General features: G+C 36.1%; 2 protein-coding genes across 2 annotated transcripts in view; one reads left to right on the top strand and one right to left on the bottom strand.

The window, feature by feature from the left end:
• Positions 1 to 26,892, top strand: part of RTN1 (reticulon 1) — a 470,076-nt gene that overhangs the window by 46,116 nt on the left and 397,068 nt on the right. The gene's annotated exons all lie outside the window — the stretch shown is intronic.
• LRRC9 (leucine rich repeat containing 9) overlaps positions 1 to 26,892 on the bottom strand; it is a 131,565-nt gene that overhangs the window by 21,260 nt on the left and 83,413 nt on the right. Inside the window, exons 28-30 of the mRNA XM_037740475.1 lie at positions 23,808 to 23,944; positions 18,631 to 18,848; positions 14,771 to 14,839 (exon numbers count right to left, since the gene is read on the bottom strand). Coding sequence (XP_037596403.1) covers positions 14,771 to 14,839; positions 18,631 to 18,848; positions 23,808 to 23,944 — 424 coding nt within the window. The remainder of the gene's footprint in view (positions 1 to 14,770; positions 14,840 to 18,630; positions 18,849 to 23,807; positions 23,945 to 26,892) is intronic.

The following is a 26,892-nucleotide window of genomic DNA, read 5'->3' as shown; positions in this document are numbered from 1 at the left end:
TGCCAGCTCTGAAGAGAGCAGCATATCTCCCAGCACAGTGCCTGAGCTCTGCTAAGGGACAGACTGCCTTCTCAAGTGGGTCCCTGACTCCGATGCCTCTGGACTGGGAGACACCTCCCAGCAGGGGTCAACAGACACCTCACACAGGAGCACTCCGGCTGGCATAAGGCAGGCACCCCTCTGGGACAAAGCTTCCAGAGGAAGGAACAGGCAGCAATCTTTGCTTCTCTCCAATCTCTGCTAGTGATACCGAGGCAAACAGGGTCTGGAGTGGACCTCCAGCAAATTCCAGCAGACCTGCAGTAGAGGGGCCTGATTGTTAGAAGAAAAACTAACAAACAGAAAGGAATAGCATCAACATCAACAAAAAGGATGTCTACACAGAAACCCCATCAGAAGGTCACCAATATCAAAGACCAAAGGTAGATAAATCCACAAAGATAAGAAAAAAACAGCACAAAAATGCTGAAAATTCCAAAAACCAGAATGCATCTTCTTTTCCAAAGGATCACAACTCCTTGCCAGCAAGGGAACAAAACTGAATGGAGAATGAGTTGATGAATTGACAGAAGTAGGCTTCAGAAGGTAGGTAATAAACTCCTCCAAGCTAAAGGAGCATGTTATAACCCAATACAAGGAATTCAAAGAACCTTAGGTTAGAGGAATTGCTAACTAGAATAACCAGTTTAGAGAAGAACATAAATGACCCGATGGAGCTGAAAAACATAGCACAAAAACTTCATGAAGCATATACAAGTATCAATAGCTGAACTGATCAAGTGGAAGAAAGGATATCAGAGATTGAAGATCAACTTAATGAAATAAAGCATGAAGACAAGATTAGAGCAAAAAGATTGAAAAGGAATGAACAAAGCCTCCAAGAAATATGGGACTATGTGAAAAGATCAAACCTACAATTGATTGGTATACCTGAAAGTGATGGGGAGAATGGAACCAATTTAGAAAACACTTCAGGATATTGTGCAGGAGAACATTCCCAACCTAGCAAGACAGGCCAATGTTCAAATTCAGGAAATACAATGAACACCACAAAGATACTCCACGAGAAGAGCAACCCCAAGACACATAATAATCAGATTCACCAAGGTTGAAATGGAGGAAAAAGCAGCCAGAGAGAAAGATCTGGCTTCCCCCAAAGGGAAGCCCATCAGACTAACAGTGGATCTCTTTGAACAAACCTACAAGCCAGAGAGAGTGGGGGTCCATATTCAACATGCTTAAAGAAAATAATTTTCAACCCAGAATTTCATATGCAGCCAAACTAAGCTTCATAAGCGAAGGAAAAATAAAATCCTTTACAGATAAGCAGATGCTGAGAGATTTTTTCACCACCATGCCTGCCTTACAAGAGCTCCTGAAGGAAGCACTGAACATGGAAAGGAAAAACTGGTACCAGCCACTGCAAAAATATATGAAATTTTATGACCACTGACACTATGAAGAAACTGCACCAACTAACAGGCAAAATAACCAGCTAGCATCATAATGACAGGATAAAATTCACACATAACTGTATAAACCTTAAATGTTATCAGGGCTGAATATGCCAATTAGAAGAAACAGACTGGCAAATTGGATAAAGAGTAAAGATCCATCAGTGTACTGTATTTACGAGACTGATCTCATTTGCAAAGACACACATAGGCTCAAAATAAAGGGAGGAAGGAGTATTTACCAAGCAAATAGAAAGAAAAAAAGGCAGGGATTGCAATCATAGTCCCTGATAAGCCAGACTTTAAACCAACAAAGATCAAAAAAGACAAAGAAGGGCATTACATAATGGTAAAGGAATCAGTGCAACAAGAAGAGCTAACTATCTTAAATATGTAGGCACCCAATACAGGAGCACCCAGATTTATAAAGCAAGTTCTTAGAAACATACACAGAGACTTAGAGTCTCACACAATAATAGTGGGAGATGTTAACACCCCACTGATAATATTAGACAGATCAACAAGACAGAAAGTTAACAAGGACATTCAGAACTTGAACTCAGCTGTGGACCAAGCAGACCTAATAGACATCTACAGAACTCTCCACCCTAAATAAATAGAATATATATTCTTCTCAGCACCACATAGCACTTACTGTAAAATCTACCACCTAACTGGAAATAAAATACTCCTCAGCAAATGGAAAAGAACAGAAATCATAACAGTCTCTCAGATCACAGTGCAATCAAATTAGAACTCAGGATTAAGTAACTCACTTAAAATCACACAACTACATGGAAACTGAACAACCTGCTCCTGAATGACTACTGAGTAAATAATGAAATTAAGGCAGAAATAAAGAAGTTCTTTGAAACCAATGAGAACAAAGACACAATGTACCAGAATCTCTGGGACACAGCTAAAGTAGTGTTTGGAGGAAAATTTATGGCACTTAATGCCCACAGGAGAAACCAAGAAAGATCTAAAATCGACACCTTAACACCATAATTAAAAGAACTATAGAAGAAAGAGCAAACAAATTCAAAAGCCAGCAGAAGATAAGAAGTAACTAAGATCAGCCAGAACTGAAGAAGACAGAGACACAAAAATCCCTTCAAAAAAATCAGTGAATCCAAGAGCTAGTTTTTTAAAAAGATGAACAGAATAAATAGACTTCTAGAGAGGCTAATGAAGAAAAGAGAGAAGAATCAAATAGACACAACAAAAAATGATAAAGGTGATATCACCACTGATCACACAAAAATACAAACTACCATCAAAGAATACTATAAACACCTCTACACAAAGAAACTAGAAAATCTAGAAGAAACTGATAAATTCCTGTACACATACACCCTTTCAAGACTAAACCGGAAAGAAGTCGAACCCCTAAATAGACCAATAGTAATTTCTGAAATTGAGGCAGTAATTAATAGCCTACCAAACAAACAAACAAACAAAATCCCAGGACCAGATGAATTCACAGCATAATTCTATCAGAGGTACAAAGTGGAGCTGATACCATACCTTCTGAAGCTATTCTAAACAATAGAAAAGGAGGGACTTCTCTTTAACTCATTTTATGAGGCCAGCATCATCCTGATACCAAAACCTGACAGAGACACAACAAAAACAAATAAAATTTCAGGCCAATATCCCTGATGAACACTGATGCGAAAATGCTCAATAAAATACTGGCAAACCGAATCCAGCAGCACATTAGAAACTTTCTCCACCGTGATCATGTCAGCTTCATCCCTGGGATGCAAGGCTGGTTCAACATTTGCAAATCAATAAACATAATCAATCACATAAAAAGAACCAATAACAAAAAGCATATGATTATCTCAGTAGATGCAGAAAAGGCCTTTGATAAAATCCAACATTCCTTCATGCTAAAAATGTCAATAAACTAAGTATTGATGGAACATATCTCAAAATAATAAGACCTATTTATGACAAACCCATAGCCAATATTATACTGAATGGGCAAAAGCTGGAAGCACTCCCTTTGAAAACCGGCACAAGACAAAGATGCCCTCTCTCGCCACTCCTATTCAACATAGTATTGGAATTTCTCACCAAGGCAATCAGGCAAGAGAAAGAAATAAACGTATGCAAATAGGTAGAGAGGAAGTAAAATTGTTGCTGTTTGTAGACAACATGATTGTATATTTAGAAAACCCCATCATTTGGGCTCAAAATCTCCTTAAGCTGATACCCAACTTCAGCAAAGTCTCAGGATACAAAATCAATGTGTAAAAATCACAAGCATTCCTATACACCAATAACAGACAAACAGAGAGCTAAATAATGAGTGAATTCCCATTCACAATTGCTACAAAAATAATAAAATACCTAGGAATAAAACTCACAAGGAATATGAAGGACCTCTTCAATGACAACTACAAACCACTGCACAAGGAAATAAGAGAGGACACAAACAAATGGAAAAACATTCTGTGCTCATGGATAGGAAGAATGAATATGGTGAAAATGGCCATACTGCCCAAAGTAATTTATAGATTCATTACTACCCCCCATCAAGCTACCCTTGACTTTCTTCACAGAGTTAGAAAAAAAAAACTACTTTAAATTTAATATATAACAAAAAAAGCGTCCTTTATAGCCAAGAAGACAATCCTAAGCAAAAAGAACAAAGCTGGAGGCATCAAGCGATCCTGACTTCAAACTATACTACAAGGCTACAGTAACCAAAAGAGCATGGTACTGGTACCAAAACAGATACATTGACCAAGGTAACAGAACAGAGGCCTCAGAAATAATGCCACACATCTACAACCATCTGATCTTTGACAAACCTGACCAAAAAAAAAAAAAAAGCAGTTGGAAAAGGATTCCCTATTTTAAATATGATGTTGGGAAAATTGGCTAGCTATATGCAGAAAACTGAAGCTGGACCCCTCCTTACACCTTATACAAAAATTAAGTTAAGATGGATTAAAGATTTAAATGTAAGACCTAAAACCATAAATACCCTAGTAGAAACCCTAGGCAATACCATTCAGGACACAGGCTTGGGCAAAGACTGCATGACTAAAGCACCAAAAGTAACGACAACAAAAGCCAAAGCTGAAAAATGGGATCTAATTAAGGAGCTTCTGCACAGCAAAAGAAACTACTACCAGAGTGAACAGCAACCTACGTAATGGGAGAAAATTTTTGCAATCTATACATCTGACAAAAGGCAAATATCCAGAATCTACAAGGAACTTACACAAAGAAGAAAAAGTCAAACAACCCCACCAAAAAGTGGGTGAAGGAAATGAACAGACACTTCTCAAAAGAAGACATTTATGCAGCCAACAAACATATGGAAAAAAGCTCATCATCACTGGTCATTAGAGAAATGCAAATCAAAACCATAATATGATACAATCTCATGCCAGTTAGAATGGTGATCATTAAGAAGTCAGGAAACAACAGATGCTGGAGAGGATGTGGAGAAATAGCAGTGCTTTTACACTGTTGGTGGGAGTGTAAATTAGTTCAAGCATTTGGAAGACAGTGTGGTGATTCCTCAAGAATCTAGAACCAGAAATACCATTTGACTCAGCAATCCCATTACTGGGTTTATACCCAAAAGATTATAAATCATTCTACTATAAAGACACATGCACACGTATGTTTATTGCAGCACTATTCACAATAGCAAAGACTTGAACCAATCCAGATGCCCATCAATGATAGACTGGATAAAAAAAAATATGGCACATATATGCCATGGAATACTATGCAGCCATAAAAATGATGAGTTCATGTCCTTTGCAGGGACGTGGATAAAGCTGGAAACCATAATTCTCAGCAGACTAACACTGGAATAGAAAAACCGCCATCACATGTTTGCATTCATAAGTAGGAGTTGAACAATGAGAACACATGGACACAGGGAGGGGAACATCACACATTGGGGCCTGTCGGTGGGGGCAGAAGGCTAGGAGTGGGATAGCATTAGGAGAAATATCTAATGTAGATAACTGATGGGTGCTGCAAACCACTATAGTACGTGTACACCTATGTAACAAACCTGCACGTTCTGCACATGTATCCCAGAAATTAAAGTATAATAAAAAAATTTCTTGAAACAAATGAAAATGGAAAAAAAAAACACACCAAAATCTATGAGATTACGGCAAAAGCAGTACCAAGAGGGAAGTTTATTGCAATAAATGCCTATATCAAAAAAGTTGAAAGGCCTGAATAATAAACACCCTAATGGTGTGCCTTAAGGAACTAGAAATGCAAGAACAAGCCAAGCCCTAAATTAGCAGAAGGAAAGAAATAATGAATATCAGAGCAGAAATAAATGAAATTCAGACTAAAAAACAAAACATAAGATCAACAAAACAAAAAGTTTTCTACAAAAGATAAACAAAATTAATAAACCTTTAGCTAAACCAAGAAAGAAAAAGAGAACACCTAAAAAAAATCAGAAATGGAAAAGAATATGTAATAACTGAGACCTCAGAAATACAAGAATTTTTGAGACTATTCTGAACTATAATACATTGGAAAACCTAGAAGATTGGATAATTTCTTCTTGAACGCATGCAACCTACAAAGATTGAATCATGAAGAAATAGAAAACCTCAACCTACTCAATAACAAGTGATGCTATAGAAGCTGTAATAAAAAGTCTCCCATAAAAGAAACGCCTACTACCTGATAAATTCACCGTTAAATTCTACCAAACATTAAAAAAGAACTAATACCAATCCTACTCAAACCCTTTTAAAAAATTGAAAAGGAAGGAATACTCTCAAACTCATTCTACAAGACCAGCATTATTAGCCTGATAACAAAACAAGACAAGGAAAAAAAATAAGAAAACTACAGGTTAACATCACTGATGAACATAGATATAAAAATCCTCAACAAAATACTAACAAACTAAATGTAACAACACATTAAAAAGAACAGTCACCATTATCAAGTTGGATTCATCCGAGGGATGCAAGTATGGTTCAATATGTGCAGATCAATAAACATATTATACCATATGAACAGATTCAAGAACAAAAACCATGTGATTATTTTAATAGATGCCAAAAAGGCATTTGATAAAATTCAATATCCTTTATAATGGAAACTCTTATCAAAATGGTATGGAAGGAACATACCTCAAGATAATAAAGGCCATCTATGGCAAACCCATGACTAGCAGCATACTGAATGGGGAAAAATGTGGTATCATTTTACCCAAGTTAAAATAGCTTATGTAAAAAATACAGGCAATAACAGATGTTGGTAAGGATGTGGAGAAAGAGGAACCTATGTACACTGTTGGTGGGAATGCAGATTACCATTATGTAAACAGTATGGAGGTTTCTTAAAAAATTATAAATAGAACTTCCATGTGATCCAGCCATTCCACTACTGGGTATGTATCTAAAACAAAGGAAATCAACACATCAAAGAGATATCTGCACTCCTATGTTTATTGCAGCATTATTCATAATAGCTGAAATATGGAATCAACCTAAGTGACTATTAGTGGATGAATGGATTAAGAAAATATGGCATATATACACAATGAAATATTATTCAGCCATAAAAAGAATGAAATCCTGTTATTTGTAGCAATATGGATGGCACTGGAGACCATTATGTTAAGTAAAACAAGCCAGGCACAGAAAGACAAACATCACATGTCCTCATTCATATGTGGGAGCTAAAAAAGTGGATCCCAAGAAGACAGAGACTTGATTGGTGGTTACCAGAGTCTGGGAAGGGGAGCGGGGATGAGAGACAGGAATGAAAGGAATAAAAAAGAATATATTTATTTCCACTAAACTGGACATTTAAAAATGGTAAAGATGGACTGGGCGTGGTGGCTCATGCCTGTCATCCTAGCACTTTGGGAGGCCAAGGTGGCTGGATCACCTGAGGTTGGGAGTTCAAGACCAGCCTGACCAACATGGAGAAACCCTGTCTCTACTAAAAAATACAAAATTAGCCAGACATGGTGTGTGTATGTAATCCCAGCTACTGAGGGGCTGAGGCAGGAGAATTGCTTGACCCCAGGAGGCAGAGGTTGCAGTGAGCCGAGATCGGGCCATTGCACTCTAGCCTGGGTGACAGGAGTGAAACTCTGTCTCCAAAAAAAAAAAAGAAAGGTAAAGTTGGTAAATTTATATATATATGGATATTTTACCTCAATACAATTTTTTTAAAAAAGACAAAAACAATTCATGAAAGTACTATGAGAGCAATACATTAAAAATTTACATAAAAGGTCCATTTTCTAGATAAATACTTCTCAAAATAATTTTTGAAGAAATATAAACATGACTAGCTTTATAGCCATCAAAGAATTTAAGTAGTTTAAAATATAACCTCAAAAAATATTAAGCCCAGAGAGTTCTAGAGATAAGGTTTAATTATCTTTCCAGAAGTATAAGAGACATTGCCTATACAAACTAATTCATAGTTTAGAGAAAAAGGGAATGCTCCCAAATTAATTTTATGAGACAAGAAAAACTTTGAGGTTGAAAAGAATACTAAAAGAAGATAAAATTATAGGATAATTTTACTTATTTCCATGGATACAGATATGCTATATAAAATAGCAAATTGAATCCAATAAAATACAAAACATGATGAAGAAGTATTCATCCCAGGAATTTCAAGATGGTTTCACACTAGAGAGTCTATTAATGTAATTTACCATATTAACAGTTTAAAGAGAACACCTGGGAGACAGAGCCACCCATTCAACTGAAAGGGAGGGGGCAGAGACAGGGAGCCAGGCAATCTGGCTTGGTGGGTACCACCCCCACAAAACAATCTGAAATGCTCTGGATTGAGAGTTTCACAGCAAGCACAGTTGGACCCAGGATGGTCCAGCTCAGTGGGGGGAAGGGCGACCACCACTACCAAGGCAGTCCGCCACTACCGAGGTAGTTTACACAGCAGATGGGCAGAGCCTGCGGCAGCTCAGCAACACCTCTGCTGGCAGACTGTGACTAGACTACTCCGTGCGGGGCAGGCAGGGCAGGGCATTTATGAAAAAAGGCAGCAGCACAACAGGAACTTATAAAACCAAACTTCCTAGGACAGAGCACCTGGGAAAAGAGGTGGTTATGAGTTCTGCAGCAGCAGACTTAAAAGTACCTGCCCAGCATCTCTGCAGGGAAAAATGGAGCTCTCAGCACAGCACTTGAGCTCCTAGAAGGGACAGACTGTCTCCACAAGCAGCTCCCTGACCCCCATATACACAAAGAGACATACAGGAGAGCTCAGGCTGACATCTGGCAGGTACCCTTCTGGGATGAAGATAACAGAAGAAGAAACTGGCAGCAACCCTTACTGTTCTGCAGCCTCCACAGGTAGTCCCCAGGCAAGCAGGGTCTGTAGTGGACCTCCAGCGGTCCTGCACCAGAGGGACCTGACTGTTAGAAGGAAAACTAAGAAACAGAAAGAAATAACTTCATCATCAACAAAAATAACGTCCACTCAGAGACACCATCCAAAAGTCACCAGCTACAAAGATCACGGGTAGATAAAGCCACTAAGATGGGAAGAAACCAGCGCAAAGAGTATGAAAACACCAAAAACCAGAACACCTCTCCTCATCCAAAGATAGATGGAGAATGAATCTGATGCATCAACAGAAACAGGCTTCAGAAGGTGGGTAATAACAAACTTCTCAGAGCTAAAAGAACACGTGCTAACCCAATGCAAAGAAACTAAGAACCTAGAAAAAAGGTTGGATGAGATGCTAACTTGAATAAACAGCTTAGAGATAAATATAAATGACTTGATGGAGCTGAAAAACACATCACGAGAACTTCACAAAGCATACACAAGTTTCAATAGCTGAATTGACCAAGGTGAAGAAAGGATATCAGAGATTGAAGATCAGCTCAATGAAATGAAATGAGAAGGCAAGAATAGAGAAAAAGGAGTGAAAAGAAATGAACAAAGCCTCCAAGAAATATGGAATTATGTGAAAAGACCTAATCTACGTTTGATAGGTATACCTGAATGTGATGGAGAGAATGAATCCAAGCTGGAAAACACTCTTCAGGATATTATCCAGGAGAACTTCCCCAAACTAGAATGGAAGCCAGGCCACCATTCAAGTTCAGGAAACACAGAGAACACCACAAAAATATTCCTCAAGAAGAGCAACCCCAAGGCACATAATTGTCAGATTCACCAGGGTTGAAATGAAGGAAAAATTGCTAAGGGCAGCCAGAGAGAAAGGTCAGGTTGCCCACAAAGGGAAGCCCATCAGACTCACAGTGCATCTCTCCACAGAAACCCTACAAGCCAGAAGAGAGTGGGGGCCAATATTCAACATCCATAAAGAAAAGAACTTTCAACCTAGAATTTCATTTCCAGCCAAACTAAGCTTTATAAGTGAAGGAGAAAGAAAATCCTTAATGGACAAGCAATTGCTGAGAGATTTTGTCACCACCAGGCCTGCCTTACAAGAGCTCCTGAAAGAAGCACTAAACAAGGAAAGGAACAACCAGTACCAGCCACTCCAAAAACATACTAATGGTAAAGACCATTGACACAATGAAAAAAATGCATCAACTAATGGGCAAAACATCCAGCTAGCATCCAAATAGCAGGATCAAATTCACAAATAACAATAGTAATCTTAGATATAAATGGGCTAAATGCCCCAATCAAAAGACACAGCCTGGCAAATTGGATAAAAAGTCAAAACCCATCAGTGTGCTGTACTCAGGAAACCCATCTCACGTGCTAGGACACACATAGGCTCAAAATAAAGTGGGGGAGGAAGATTTATCAAGCAAATGGAGAGCAAAATAAGCAGGAGTTGCAATCTGAGTCTCTTATAAAATGGACTTTAAACCAACAAAGTTCAAAAGAGACAAGGAAGGGCATTACATAATGGTAAAAGGATCAATGCATCAAGAAAATGATCCTTACTATATACACACGCAATACAGGAGCACCCAGGTACATAATGCAAATTACTAACGACCTACAAAGAGACTTAGACTCCCACACAATAATAGTGGGAAACTTTAACACTCCACTGTCAATGTTGGACAGATCGACGAGACAGAAAATTAACAAGGATATCCAGGACTTGAACTCAGATCTGGACCAAGTGGACCTAATATCTACAGAAATCTTCACCTCAAATCCACAGAATATACATTCTTCTCTGCACTGCATGGCACCTACTCTAAAATTGACCACATAATTGGAAGTAAATCACTCCTCGGCAAATGTAAAAGAATGGAAATCATAACAAATAGTCTCTCAGACCACAGGGCAATCAAATTAGAACTCAGAATTAAGAAACTAACTCAGAACCACACAGCTTCATGGAAACTGAACAACTGGCTCCTGAATGTCGACTGGATAAACAATGAAATGAAGGCAGAAATAAAGATGTTCTTTGAAACCAACAAGAATGAAGATACAACGTACCAGAATCTCTGGGACACATTTAAAGCAGTGTCTAGAGGGAAATTTATAGCAATAAATGCCCACATCAGAAGCAAGGAAAGATCTAAAATTGACACCCTATCATCAAAATTGAAAGAGCTAGAGGAACAAGATCAAAAAAACTCAAAAGCTAGCAGAAGACAAGAAATAGCTAAGATCAGAGCAGAACTGAAGGAGATAGAGACACAAAAAACCCTTCAAAAAATCAAAAATCCAGGAGCTGGTTTTTGGAGAAGATCAACAAAATAGACCTCTAGCAAGATTAATAAAAAAGAAAAGAGAGAATAACCAAATTGATGCAATAAAAAACGATAAAGGGGATATCACCACAGATTCCACAGAAATTCAAACCATCATCAGAGATTATTACAAACAACTCTATGCACACAAACTAATAAACCTGGAAGAAATGGATAAATTCCTGGACACTTGCACCCTCCCAAACCTAAAACAGGCAGAATTTGAAACCTTGAATAGACCAAAAACAAGGGCTGAAGTTGAGGCAGCAATTCATAGCCTGCCAAGCAAGAAAAGTCCAGATCCAGACCGGTTCACAGCTGAATGCTACCAGACATACAAAGAGGAGCTGGTTCCATTCCTTCTGAAACGATTCCAAAACAAGACAAAAAGAGGGAATCCTTCCTAAATCATTTTTTTTTTTTTGAGATGGAGTTTCACTCTTGTTCCCCAGGTTGGAGTACAATGGCACGATCTTGGCTCACTGCAACCTCCGCCTCCTGGGTTCAAGCAATTCTCCTGCCTTAGCCTCCCGAGTAGCTGGGACTACAGGCGTATGCCACCATGCCTAGCTAATTTTTTTTATTTTTTAGTAGAGACAGGGTTTCACCATATTGACCAGGATGGTCTCGATTTCTTGACCTGGTGACCCACCCCCCTCGGCTACCCAAAGTGCTGGGAGTATAGGGTGAGCCACTGCGCCACGTGCCCCAAATCATTTTATGAGACCAACATCATCCTGATACCAAAACCCAGCAGAGACTCCACAAAAAAAGAAAACCTCAGGCCAATATCCATGATGAACATAGATGCAAAAATCTTCAATAAACTACTGGAAAACCAATTGCAACAGCACATCAAAAAGCTTATACATCATGATCAAGTAAGCTTCATTCCAGGAAAGCAAGGCTGGTTCAACATATGCAAATCTATAAACATAATCCACCACATAAACAGAACCAAGACAAAAACCACATGATTATCTCAATAGATGCAGAGAAGGCCTTCAACAAAATTCAACAGCCCTTTATGCTAAAAACTCTCAATAAACTAGGTATCAAAGGAAGCTCAAAACAATAAAAGCTATTTACAACAAACCTACAGCCAATATCATACTGAATTGACAAAAACTGGAAGCATTCCCTGTGAAATCCGGCACTAGACAAGGATGCCCTGTCTCACCCCTCCTATTCAATATAGTATTGGAAGTTCTAGCCAGAGCAATTAGGCAAGAAAAAAAAAATTAGGTGTATTCAATTAGGAAAGGAGGAAGTCAAGTTGTCTCTATTTGCAGATGACATGATTGTATATTTAGAAGACCCTATCATCTCAGTCTAAAATCTCCTTAAACTGATAAGCAACTTCAGCAAAGTCTCAGGATACAAAATCAACGTGCAGAAATCACAAGCATTTCTATACACCAATAACAGCCTAACAGAAAGCCAAATCATGAGCAAGCTCCCATTCAAAATTGCTACAAAGAGAATAAAATACCTAGGAATACAACTAACAAAGGATGTGAAGGACCTCTTCAAGGAGAACTACAAACCACTGCTCAAGGAAATAAGAGAAAACATAAACAGATGGAAAAACATTCTATGCTCATGATTAGGAAGAATCAATATCGTGAAAATGGCCATACTGCCCAAAGTAATTTATGAATTCAATGCTATCCCCATCAAGCTACTGAGGACCTTCTTCACAGAACTGGAAAAAAACCACCTTAAACTTCGTATGGAACCAAAAGAGGGCCTGCATACTTAAGACAATCCTAAGCAAAAAGAATAAAGCTGGAGGCATCATGCTACCAGGTTTCAAGCTATACTACAAGGCTACAGTAATCAAAACAGCATGGTACCAGTACCAAACAGAGATATAGACCAATGGAACAGAACAGAGGCTGTGGAGGCAACACCACACATCTACAACCATATGATCTTTGACAAATCTGACAAATACAAGCAATGGAGAAAGGATTCCCTGTTTAATAAATAGTGTTGGGAAAACTGGCTAGCAGTGTGTGGAAAGCAGAAACTGGACCCCTTTCTGACACTTTACATGAAAATTAACTCCAGATGGATTAAAGACTTAAACATAAGACCTAACACCATAAAAGCCCTAGAAGAAAACAGGCAAAACCATTCAGGACATAGGCATAGGCCAGGACTTTATGACTAAAACACCAAAAGCATGGGCAACAAAAGCCAAAATAGACAAATGGGACCTAATTAAACTCCAGAGCTTCTGTACAGCAAAAGAAACAATCATTAGAGTGAACTGGCAACCAACAGAATGGGAAAAATTTTTTGCAATCTACACATCTGACAAAGGGCTAACATCCAGAATCTACAAAGAACTAAAACTGATTTACAAGAAAAAAACAAATCCATCCAAAAGTGGGCAAAAGATATGAACAGCCACTTTTCAAAAGAAGACTTACATGAGGCCAACAAACATATGAAAAAAATGCTCATCATCACTGATTATTAGAGAAATGCAAATCAAAACTATACTGAGGTACCACCTCATGCCAGTTAGAATGGCAATCATTAAAAAATCTGGAGACAACAGATGCTGGAGAGGACATGGAGAAATAGGAATACTTTTACACTGTTGGTGGGAGTGTAAATTAGTTCAACCATTGTGGAAGACAGTGTGGCGCTTCCTCAAGGACCTAGAAATAGAAATTCCATTTGACTCAGCAATCCCATTACTGGGTATATACCCAAAAGATTATAAATCATTCTATTAAAAAGACACATGCACACGTATGTTCATACCAGTACTGTTTACAATAGCAAAGACCTGGAACCAACCCAAATGTCCATCAATGATAGACTGGACAAGGAAAATGTGGCACATATACACCATGGAATATGATGCAGCCATAAAAAATGATGAAGTTGTGTCCTTTGTAGGGACATGGATGAATCTGGAAACCATCATTCTCAGCAAACTGACACAAGAACAGAAAATCAAACACCGCATGTTCTCACTCATAGGCGGGTGTTGGAACAATGAGAACACATGGACACTGGGAAGGGAGCATCATACACTGGGGTCTGTTGTCAGGGGCCAAGGGAGGGACATCGGAGGAGTAAGGAGGTCAGGGAGGCATAACATGGGGAGAAATGCCAGATGCAGGTGACAGGGGGATGGAGGCAGCAAATCACATTGCCATGTATGTACCTATGCAACAGTCCTGCATGATCTGCACATGTACCCCAGAACCTAAAGTACAATTAAAAAAAAGATTGTAGTGATATTGAAAAAAAAGAAAAGTAATCAATTTTGCTACCGTGTCTCTAATATGACCAGTCAAATATGGGCATTGAAACAAAAAAGTAAAAATAAAAAAAATAATAAAAATAAAAATATTGGCACAGGGATAGAAAAATAGGTCAAGAATTACAATGTGGAAACCTGAAGCAGACTTTCTTGTTAATCCATGACAATGACAGTTTACACTGTAATCAGTTGGAAGAAATCAATTAATTGGGGCTGGGATAACTGGCTATGCATACAGAAACATAAAATTAAATCCCTTTCTCAGACCATATAAATATAAATTTTATACAACTGCCAGTAAATTAGCTAATAAATTAGAATAGTAACATACTCACTGGATTGCCATACACTGTAAGCTCTCTGAGAGAAGGGATAACATCAAGTTTTTCCAGTTCTGTGATATCCTATTCAAAAGTTATTATTTGATTAGACTCAACATCTTCAAATATAGACTAATTTGAAGTAATTATATGTAAGTATTAGATTGAAGCTAGCTCATGATTGAATTCTCTGAAGCGAGTTTGAGTAACAGTATTCTGTATTCTTAAATAAAGGCAGATCTGTGTACTGTAGAATTCAAATACATGACTGGCAAAGATAACAGTCTAACATGGAAAACTGGCTATATAGCAGCACTTGTAAGAAAAGACCAAATTTTTTCTCAGAATTATGATTTATTCTAGGACTCAGACTATATTTGGTTAATTCCTCCAGTGTATTGACCAAGAAGTGTGGAAAAGGTGAATAGAATCTAAAAGTTTTAAAGGTACATAATTAATTAATTACACTACCTTAAAAAAAAAAAGGAATGTGTGATACTGAGCGAACTGCATCCTGATATACTTTCTGGGAGTATATAAAGCTGAAAAACAATTTCTCATGTTAAACAATTTGCCTTCCCTACTGCACAGCATTATTTATTAGCTTCCATTTAACATTGGTGAAGTTTGCAAATACATTTTAGTTTTTGCAAAATTATTTCTAAAATGCTATTTCTGACAAACTTTAGCCAACAAGCTCAGTCTAAGGTTGTTGCTAGTTCAGGTAACATAACAAAGTTATTGACATGATTATATTCCTTTGTGGAATTACAAGTGGACATATAGCAAATTCTTCTAGTAACTGTAAAAATATTTATCTATTTTAGATCATTTGGAAGTGTGTTTGATTTTTAAAATGACTGATCTTTACTACTTTGATTTTGGAAGTATCATAAAGGAGAGCTTTGAAAAATCTTTAAATTTATAGAAATATTGTGCATTTTTACCCACAGGCAGTTTCTATCTGTGGAATCAAAGCCTGATGGTAATCACAGACATTTGAAAAGTCTTACATTATTTTCTCAAATTAAACCGAATATAACAGTAGTCACTAGTGAAATATTCCTAATGTCTGTTTTTCACAGAAAATGTTAGTATGGGAAATAGACTATTAAATTTGTAGAAGATAATGATAGCATGAACTTTTAAAGAGACATCAAGGAAACTCATATGTCCATAATTGGGGGGAGAGGGCTGATGGCTTCCCATTTTTAATATACAGCATTTTTTTTTTACAGTAGTGTGCCACTACTGGCTCACAAAGAGTCAATTGGCAATTTTTAGGGATTTTGTGGGATGGCATGTTAGCTTGAAATTGGCTACGATAGAAGAAATTCTACTACAGAAATTGGTAAATGTCACTAATCAGGGATTTGTTTTTTGTTCTTAGAGAGCCAGTTGTTAAACATTAACCAGGATACCAATGGGTGTTACAGTGTCAGCATAAGCACTTAAGGCAGTCATATAATGGTCGTGCCTAGATTGGTGTCTTCATTGAGGACAAGAAATAGCAACAGACTATTCTTGGGGTAATTTTCAGTTTCAGGTGATTAGTTATATGTTTAAAAGTAGACACAGTAGCCGCATGCCAGGTAGGGGAATCATTTAGACACAGGGATCAAACGGGACTATAAAGGTGAATTAAATAACTAATCTTTCAATTGTGTTTCTGTGATTCTTCCTTTAGAAGCAAGACTATAGACAACAATCTGCTAAATCTACATTGTTGGACAGGATGGCTAAGTAAAAAGCATTGCACCAGAATCAAGGATATGTATTATATTTTGTCAAGGATATAGCTTCGAAGGATATTAAAGTAGGTCAGTGAGGGGCTGCATATACCTTCACTTGAAATATTGCTCCTTTGCTAATTTTTTTAGGCTTTCTCCTTTCCATCAATCTTTATCAATCCAAAGTTTGCAATCTGATTGCCCCTTTGTGGAAATTAATGCTGCTATCAGCCTGCCCATGTTGGTATAGACAGAATCTCTCTCAAAAATAAAATTTGAAGTGAGAGTTCAGAAGTTTGAAGACAATATGTTTTCAGTAGAATCTGACTTCATTTTTTCCCCAGCTAAATGCATGGTCACATTAAGGTACTATAATATTAATGATTAGAATAAGCTTAATGGCACAATTACCGAGCTAAATTCAATGGAAAATAACATTTTAAGGATAAAAATAAACAAAGAATGGTTGGGCATTAAATAATCAATAATGCTCATTCAATAATATGTAGAATCTCTCATATAAGTTGTCATTTATATATATTAGATTTTGATAATAAATAAGTTTGACTAAGTATAGCTGTTACACCAGCTGATCTCTAGCCATTCATTCACTTAAGAGGGATAGAGGGGTACACAGGTAGAGCAGGGACACTCCTGCGGAAAAGCAGGTGACCAGGTCTAATCTCCTTGTAAGCATGCTGGTAACTGGACATCCTGTCAAATAAAGCAATGATACTTGCTAGGAAGAAGGTCCTCATTTATGTTATTCTCTTAGCACATCTCCTTGGTTAAAGACTACCTATAATAAATAAACCTAGAATCTATAGAATTATAAGGCATGGATCCCTATAAAATGTCACATAATTTCAAGTTTAAAATGGAGATGTTTAATAAATGAAACACTCCCCTCTGCATTAGATCACCTCATGGAATCTCACTTGAAGATCTCATCTTTTATTCTAAGCTCAGTGGTGTGTGTGATGTGGGAAGGAAGGTCCTGAGAAGGCACTAAGCATGTCCTGGGCCCTGTGTGTCCCTGAAATTATTTGTAAAGTTTGATACTACATATCTGATGAGTGTTAAGTCTAATTTGACAATCTTTTCTGTTAGCTCAGTTGCTATCACTGGAAAGATTCTCCAGAGTAGGGCAATTTTCCTTGTTTAGATTTCTTCTGGGTAAAGCTTAGGAAGAATCATCTCCAGTTTTGGCAGGCTTTTTCCAGATGAATGTCTGAATCTGTATAAATTAGTTGTATACTATTTTTATCTGTACGTCATTCCCTAGTCACTATGTAGAAAGGGGCATGGCTCATGATTTCCTTCTAACTTTGTCCAGGGCTTTTAAAAAAATCAGCCTCAGAAAAGGCTTCCTGAACTCTATAGCAAATAGAACCACAAACAAATATTAATGGAGTATCTATTAAGTACCAAGTACTATGCTATATACCGATATAAATGTGGACAAGATAGAGTTGGTCACTGCCCTTAGCAGATAGTCCACAGTTCAGTTCGTCTTTGAGGCTATTTTAGAGGTATGGGAAGAAGTAGAAAAGTTGGTAAAAGAAGAGCTAACAGACCACTACAGAAATTCTGAGAGACATGTGAGAGCCGTATAAGGTTATGTCTTCAACTCTTATCTGTGCAGTGGCCTAAAAGTAACAGGTTAAATTCAGAGCAGGTAAAACTAAGGCAGGAATCTATCTAAGAAAGCCTTGAGTGGGGAAAGATATAATATTAAAGCCAAGTCAAAATCTATTATCAGGAGTTGATTCAAATGCCAGGTAGAACAAGTACATATGACAAGTTTAAAGAGCCAAAGGAAGTCTGGAATCGAGATTCAGAAACAACTTGGACCAAGAGCAGTCAAGGAACAAATGAGAGCTCTCAGAGAGGACTGATGAGGAAAGCTTAGAACATTTAGAACCTTTGTTAATGAGTTTGTGTATGTGGGTTTGTCCAGTTTTGTCTAGAAGCAGGGTGGACATTTCTGCATCACAGACTATTTCTATGCCTTGAAATATAGATGGTATATAAATGATAAACAACATACTAGCAGTATTTTCATTGGTGTGTTCAGAAGCTTTATATTCAGAAGTCAAAGATATTAAAGCTTGTAAATCCCATAATAAAAAGTAACAATGTTACCTGGATTTTATTGTATCCTAGGAAGAGTTTCTCTAGTTTTACCAAAGATTGTAATTTGCCCAGCTCTCGTAGTCTGTTTTCTTCCAAGTGAAGTGCCAACAAAGAACTCGGTTTGGCAAAAGCACTGTCATTAAATGCTCGGATACGGTTATGGTCCACTACCAATTCCTGAAGGACTACTAAGTTGTCAAGCCCTTCAACTTGACTGATTTCATTACCTAAAAAGAGATAAGTCATGATATATGAGGTGAGCCCAAACTTCCTGAATTAAAGGATATCTACTTTCATTTAAATAATTTTTAATCAGATGATTTTTCAAAAGCAGTAAGGGATTCAAGAAACTTATTTCCAAAGAGAAATTGAAATGTAATTCTCAGGAAGGTGGCATCATCATAAAATAATATTTGCTAAAATTTCTCATTTGTGTTTGAAAGATCAGGATGTGATATACACAGTGTACTTAATTTAATATCTGTTCAGTAATTAAGTATTAAAAGTTGGTATTGACAAAAGTAGATATATAAAAGTGCTGCAAAAGATATGCTTCCTGAATATATTGATTATTCAAATAGGTATAATAGTATAATTATTTCTTAAAATAAACTTATTTGTTATATTATGTTAGAAGAATACACATTAATTATGCTGTTCTTTCTCATATTTTGGTACTGTGACCATATTAAACACATTAGGGTTTAATTCTTTAAAACCCTAAACCCTTATTTATAAACTATGATTTCTCTCTATTGTAGCTATCAATAGCTATATAAATATTAATGATAACTTACATGAGGACTCTTCAATTTACAAAATGCTTTTATATTTACAGTATTTTCTATTAGAGCCTCAAAATACTGCAGAGGAAATATTAATATCTCTTTTTTCTAATCAGAAAATTGAGGGTCAGAGAAATTAAGTGGATTTCTCAAAGACATGAAAATGGCAATACCAGACCTACCTTAGACCTTTTACATTTTAAGCTCAATGCTCTTTCTAGTACGCCATACTACGTTTCATTCAATGTTCACTCTCCTTGATTATTACGGGCTGAATTGTGTCCCCTCAAATTCACATGTGAAAATCCTAACCTCTAAGTACCTCTAAATGTGACTGTATTTGGAGACAGAGTCTTTAAAAAGATAATTAAGGTTAAATGAGGTCATTGGGGTGAGCGTTAACTCAATATGACTAGTGTCCTTATAACAACTGGCATAAAGACAGACACATAGACCAATGGAACAGAATAGAGAACCCCGAAATAAATCCACACATATACAGTCAACGAATTTTTAACAAAGGTGCTAAGAACATACATTGGGGAAAAAACAGTCTCTTCAATAAATGGTGCTGGGAAAACTGGATATCCATATGCAGAAGAAATGAAACTTGAGACCTATCTCTCATCATATACAAAAGTCAAATCAAAATGGATTAGAAACTTAAATCTAAAACCTCAAACTATGAAACTTCCAGAAGAAAGCATTAGGGAAACTTTCTAGGACATTGGACTTGACAAAGATTTCTTGTGTAATACCTCAAAAACACAGGCAACCAAAGCAAAAATGGACAAATGGGATTGCATCAAGCTAAAAAGCTCATGCACAGCAAAGGAAGCAACAAAGTGAAGAGATAGCTCACAGAATGGGAGAAAATATTTGTAAGCTACCCATCTAACAAGGGATTAATAACCAGAATATATAAAAAGCCCAGACAACTCAGTAGGAAAAAGGTCTGCATAGACACTTCTCAAAAGAAGACAAATGACCAACAGGTATATGGAAAAATGCCCAACATTTCTAATCATAAGAGAAATACAAAGGAGATTTCATCCCACCCCAGTTAAAATGGCTTTTATCCAAAAGACAGACAATAATAAATGTTGGTGAAGATATAGAGAAAGAGGTAGAATGTCTTCGAAGCTCTTTTCAGCCTTTCATTCTCCTTTCTCTGTACTTACTTCCTAAGTAATCACATACATTTATGACTTCACCTGTCACTTCTATTGTGATCATTCTAAAATAATGTATTTTTAGTCCAGTATTATTGCTTGAAAGTTTCTGTTTTTAATGCATCAAAATTGTTACCACACAAACTGAGCTTTCTCTTCTCCCAAATGATCAACATTTCCCAATGACTTTAGCTTTAGTACCTCCTCTTGCTCAATCTCCTAATGAAATTATAAAAACATCTTGGACAATTTTTCTCCTTCTTTTATATCTAATTAGTCACTAAATCCTAACATTTCCTCCTTTTAAACTGCCTTTTGGACTCACCTCTTAACACTCACACTGACAGCATCTAGTCTATGCCCTTATTATGTCACTCAACCTGGGTAGAAACTGCATGTGCTTTGGAGGTAGATCTACGTTTGACTTTGTACCATAATACACACTGGTGCTAACCTGGCAAATTATTAAACCTCACTGAATGTCACTTTTTTTTGTAAAATATATATAACAATCCTTACCATGTAGGGTTGCTGTGAAGATTAAATATGACAATCTATGTAGACATAAATGGCAGGTGTTGTCAGAGTAAACTGCCTCACTTCCTGCATAAGGCTGCCCTACTCTAATTTGCCATGCTAGCCATAGCATCAGAACACACTCCTCCTTTACATTATTAGATTAAAATAGACCTTCCAAGGTTAGGTTGTCTGCTTTTTTGTATGTCAGTGTATCTTTTAAAAGATCTAGGCAGGAAGTGGTGGCTCATGCCTGTAAACCCACCACTTTGGGAAGCTGAGGTGAAATGATCTCTTAAGGCCAGGAGTTTGAGACTAGCCTGGGCATCAAATTGAGACCCCCATATCTACAGAAAAAATTAAAATTAAAATTAAAAAATTAGCCAGGCATGGTGGCACAAGCCTGTAGTCCCAACTACTCAGGAGGCTGAGGTGGGAGGATCACTTGAGCTCTGGAGGTTGAGGCTGCAGTAGTGAGCTATGATTGTGCCAATGCACTTCAGCCTGGGTGATAGAGACCCTTTCTCAAAAAATAAACACGAACCAATAAAACACAAAAACAAAAACCAATCTGTCACAGCCATAAAAAAGAATGGAATCATGGCCTCTGCAGCAACCTGGATGGAGCTGGAGGCCATTACCCTCAGTGAACTAACTCAGAAACAGAAAATTAAATTTTTCTATCTCCTACACTTAGGAGCTAAACAATAAATACACAGTAAGTACACACCAACAATAAGTACACTACAAAAAGGGAGAGAATGGGAGAAGGGGTGAGAGTTGAAAAATTACCTATTGGATACTATATTCATTATTTGGGTAATGGGTACACTAGCAGCTCAATTCACACCAGTACATAAACCATGTTAACAAACTTACACATATACCCCTTGAATCTAAAATAATTTTTTTTTTTTAAAAAAGATCTGACATTGTGCTGAATTTCTTGTTTTTAAGGCCAAGTCTCCAGATTCTTGATCCAAATCACAAGTGCTTTTGATATATAAAAAGATGCATTCAAATTTTTAAAAATATGGTCTAGAAAAGCCTGTCTTTTAGAAGTTACTATACTCAGATCAACTACCTCAGTACCTCTCCACATGTCTTACTGATGGATCTCCCTGCCTTTCTCCTATGCCATTAAAAATTATTGTTAGACTAAATGTCCCAAGCCCTGTATTTTCTCATGCTACTTTTCTAAAAGTCTCAAGCTCCTACCTATTATTGACTACATCCTGTACAAATTTCTCTGCTTGGCTTCCCATACTTTGGTCCAACTCTGTATTTTCATCCTCAAATTTTCACTATTCTACAAAATTTAAAAAACTGCCAATTGTTGATGGGAGTGTAAATTAGTTCAACCACGGGGAAGACAGTGTGGCAATTCCTCAAGGATCTAGAATCAGAAATATCATTTGACCCAGGAATCCCATTACTGGGTATATACCAAAAGGATTATAAATAATTCTACTATAAGGACACATGCACACATATGTTTATTGCAGCACTATTCACAATAGCAAAGACTTGGAACCAACCCAAATGCCCATTAATGTTAGACTGGATAAAGCACATGTGGCATATATACACCATGGAATACTATGTAGCCCTAAAAAAAATGAGTTCATGTTCTTTGCAGGGACATGGATGAAGCTGGAAACCATCATTCTCAACAAACTAACACAGGAACAGAAAATCAAACACCACATGTTCTCACTCATAAGTGGGAGCTGAAAAATGAGAACATATGGATATAGGGAGGGGAACATCAGACACCAGGGCCTGTCAGGGGTTGAGGGGGCAAGGGAAGGAATAGCATTAGGAGAAATACCTAATGCAGATGATGGGTTGATGGGTGCTGCAAACCACCATGGCACATGTATAGCTATGTAACAAACCTGCACATTCTGCACAAGTATCCCAGAACTTTAATAAAAAAATTACTATAATGAGGCTTATTTAAATTAAAATTAAATAAAATGAACACATATATTGAATTGAGCATTATTTATCAAGTTGATAATGTTTAGAAGATTTACAACTCTCTTACAAAAGTGCATATTCATTGCTCTCATCAGGTTGGTCCCTTTTCAAGTTTTGGCCCACAGACACCACAGTCATGTCCTGCGACTTTTTTCCTTTTCCCCCTGCTTGCAAAGCTCTCAGTAATGCTCACCTTCAATCTATATACTATCACTCCTTTAAAGAGCTCTATGCATGTGGAGGAGTTAATCTTTTAATTTCTCTTTTATCTGAACTTCTATTGTACTTAAGTTAATAATACATAGTCTGAACTTAATTCATCTTTGTCTCAGTACATCTCCACAGATCTTAAACTACTTAGATCAAGGATTTCAATGATATACAATTATAATAATATACTACTTCCATGTCTTTCATAGTTCTTACCACAGTTCTGGGTTTAATAAATACTTGTGAATTACCCACTGGTTATTTTTTATTACTTTTTAATACAATATACAAGTAAATTATGATGTAATACTCTATATATTCTCTGAATACTGCATTGACCTTTAAAAATGGTTTCTAAAAATATGTAAGTAACCCAAGAAAACCCCATTTGTGATTACTAAAATATTTTTGTCTATGAATTTTTTTGAGTAAATGTTGATGCTTTTGTTTATTAAAACAGAATGATAATAAGTCAGCTTTTAAAAATAATGACTTAGACAATAACAGTATTTTTACTCACCCTGTAGAAAGAGGAATTTTAAATTTCTTAGTCTGTTAAGTTGTAGCTGGATCAAATTACAAATTCCATTGTAGCCCAAATGAAGAACTTCTAAACTGTGCATTATAGGAGGCAAATTTTCACTGCTCATTGTATCTCTGAAACACATAGGTAAGATTGAGGCCATAAACTTAACTTCAAACCACCTATATCATGAAAAGACAGTTCAGTATGTGTTTACTATAAACTGACATTAAGAAAAAATAAATTTACTAATATATCAGAATTAAGCTATAATACATAGTCTGTTTACATTTTAATTTATAATAATACTTTCTTATTCTTTAATAAAGAAGTACATAAGGTATTACAATGAAAAGCAATGGCAAATGCAATCAGGCAAGAAAAAATGCATTCAGATCGGAAAGGAATAAATAAAACTGTCTTTATTTTTGTATGACATGATCTTGTATTTAGAAAATCCTAAAGAATCCACCAAAAAAATACTTGAAGCAATAAAGGAATTCAGCAAGGTCATAGGATAAAATATTTATGTACAAAAATCAACTGAATTTTCTACCTACCAGTAATAAATAATCTGAAATGAATTAAGCAAAAACTCTTTTCATGAAGTATAGAAAAGCATAAAATACTTCAGCATAAATTTAATAAAAAATAAGTAGAAAATCTGTACATGGAAAACTACAAAACATTACTGAGAAAAATTAACAAAGAGCTAAATAGAGAAATATTCCATGTGTATGGATTAGAAGATTTCATATTGCCAAAATGGCAATTCTCCCAAACTGAGCAATAGATTAATTTAATACAATCTCTATCAAAAATCCAGAAGACATCCCCCCACTCAATGTGAATAACCATCCTATGATAAAATTTATAAAAAATGCAAAGAATCTAGAATATTCAAAATAATCTTTTAAAAGAACAAAGTTGGAGGGCTTAATTCACTGATTTTAAAATTTTTTATAAAACCACAGTAATCAAACCATTCTAGTACTGGCACAAAAGAACAGACATACAGATCAATGGAACAGAACTGAGTACAGAAATAAACTCTTATATTTATGGTCAACTGATTTTTAGCAAAGGTGCCAAAACAATTCAATAGAGGAAATGAGAGTGTCTAAAGAAATGGTGCTTGGACAATTGAATATCCACATACACAAATGGATTTAGACCTCACTCCTACCTCACAACATAGACAAACATTAATTCAAAATAGATCATAGGGCTAGATATAAGAGTGAAAACATAAAACCTTCTAAAGAAAACAGGAGAACATCTTCGTGACCTTAGGTTAGGGAAAGACTTATTATATATAACACTAAAATTGTAATCTGTAAGAGAAAAGTTGATAAATTAGATTTCATCAAAATTAAAATTTCTTCAAAGGCACCATTTAAGGAAATGAAAAGAGAAACCACAGATTGAGAAAAATATCTGTAAATCATTTATTTAATAAAGGGCTTACATCCAGTATGAAGACACTCAATAATAAAAAGCCAAGTAACCTAATTAAACAATTAGGATTTTTAGGTTTTAGATTTGAATAGAGATTTTACCAAAGAAGATATATGAATGATTAATAAGCATATGAAAAACTGCTCAACACTATTCATCATTAGGAAATGCAAGTTAAAACCACAATAAGATACCACTTCAAATGTACTAGAAAGGCTGTAACTGTAATAGATAGGCAAGCATTGGCAAAGATGTGCAGAAATTAGAATCTTCATACACTGCTGATGATAATGAAAAATGGTGCAACCACTTTGGAAAACAGTTTAGCAGTTTCTTAAATAGCCATATGTTAAGTTACCATATGACCCAACCATTCCACTCATAGGTATCTACCCAAAATAGACATAATAAAAATACGAGTGCATACAAATACTTGTACACAAATGTTTAAAACAGCAGTATTCAAACCAGCCAAAAGTAGAAACAATTCAAATGTCTGTAAACTGATGAATAAACATTATGTAACATATTGATACAGTGAAACAGCCAATATATTAAGCAATAAGAAGGAGTGCCACAATGAACCTTTAAAACACCATGCTAAGGGTAAGAAGCCAGAGGCAAAAGACCACCTAGTTTATGGTTCTATTTACATGCAATGTTTAGAAAATACAATCCTAGAAAATAGATGAGAGATTGTTTGGGACTATAGGTGGGAAAGGAAATTGACTGTAAATGGACATGAAGGATCTTCTTGGTGAGATGGAAAATGTTTTAAATTATATTGCAGTCATGATTATACAACTCTATAATTTTAGTAAAATCACTGAATTATACACTTAATATGAGTAAACGTGATACATAAACTGCCACTTCAATAAAACTATTAGAAAAATAAAATATGAATAGGATCCAAAAAATGTACAAAAATGAAATATTGATAGTAGCTTTAATCATAATAGCCTAAAATTGGGAACAACCAAAACGTTCATCAATGATAAATGCATAAACAACTTGTCATATAATACATATAAGGGAATACTATTCAGCAATAAAATGAAATAAATTACTGACACTTGCAACAAAATGAATGAATCTCAAAAGCATTATGCTAAGTAAAAGGAGCCAGACACAAAACCTATTAACTATATAATTCCAATTATGTGAAATTCTAGAAAAAGGCAAAATTATAGTGAGAGCAGGTTAGTGGTTGTTGCCAGGTGTCAGGGTGTCAGGGGAGGGATTACAAAGGAACTTTTTGGAATAGGAAATATTTTGTATTTTGATTGTGGTATGGGTTATATGATTGAATACATTTGTCAAAATTCATTAAACTTTACACTTAAATTGGTGAATTTTGTTGCATGGAAATTGTACTTCAATAGAGGTAATAAAAAGCACAAGGAATGTTCTTTATTGGGAAAAATGGAATGAAAATATTCTGATTTGGAGGTAAACATTATATGATACATGATATATATTAATGTATATCTATATGTTCTATCAAAAATGTGTAAGGAGGTGGAAGGTTTGTCCTCATTTTTTGCACAAAGTATCTATTCTATTGGTGCTGGGTCATTAAGTGACCAGATAAATAATTTAGAAATAAAAGTAAAAAAAATGC

Source organism: Cebus imitator, unplaced genomic scaffold (assembly GCF_001604975.1).
Source record: "Cebus imitator isolate Cc_AM_T3 unplaced genomic scaffold, Cebus_imitator-1.0 Scaffold83, whole genome shotgun sequence".
NCBI classification, from domain to species: Eukaryota; Metazoa; Chordata; class Mammalia; order Primates; family Cebidae; genus Cebus; species Cebus imitator.
The sequence above is the reverse complement of the archived record's forward strand: the minus strand, read 5'-3'. Positions and strand labels throughout refer to the sequence as shown.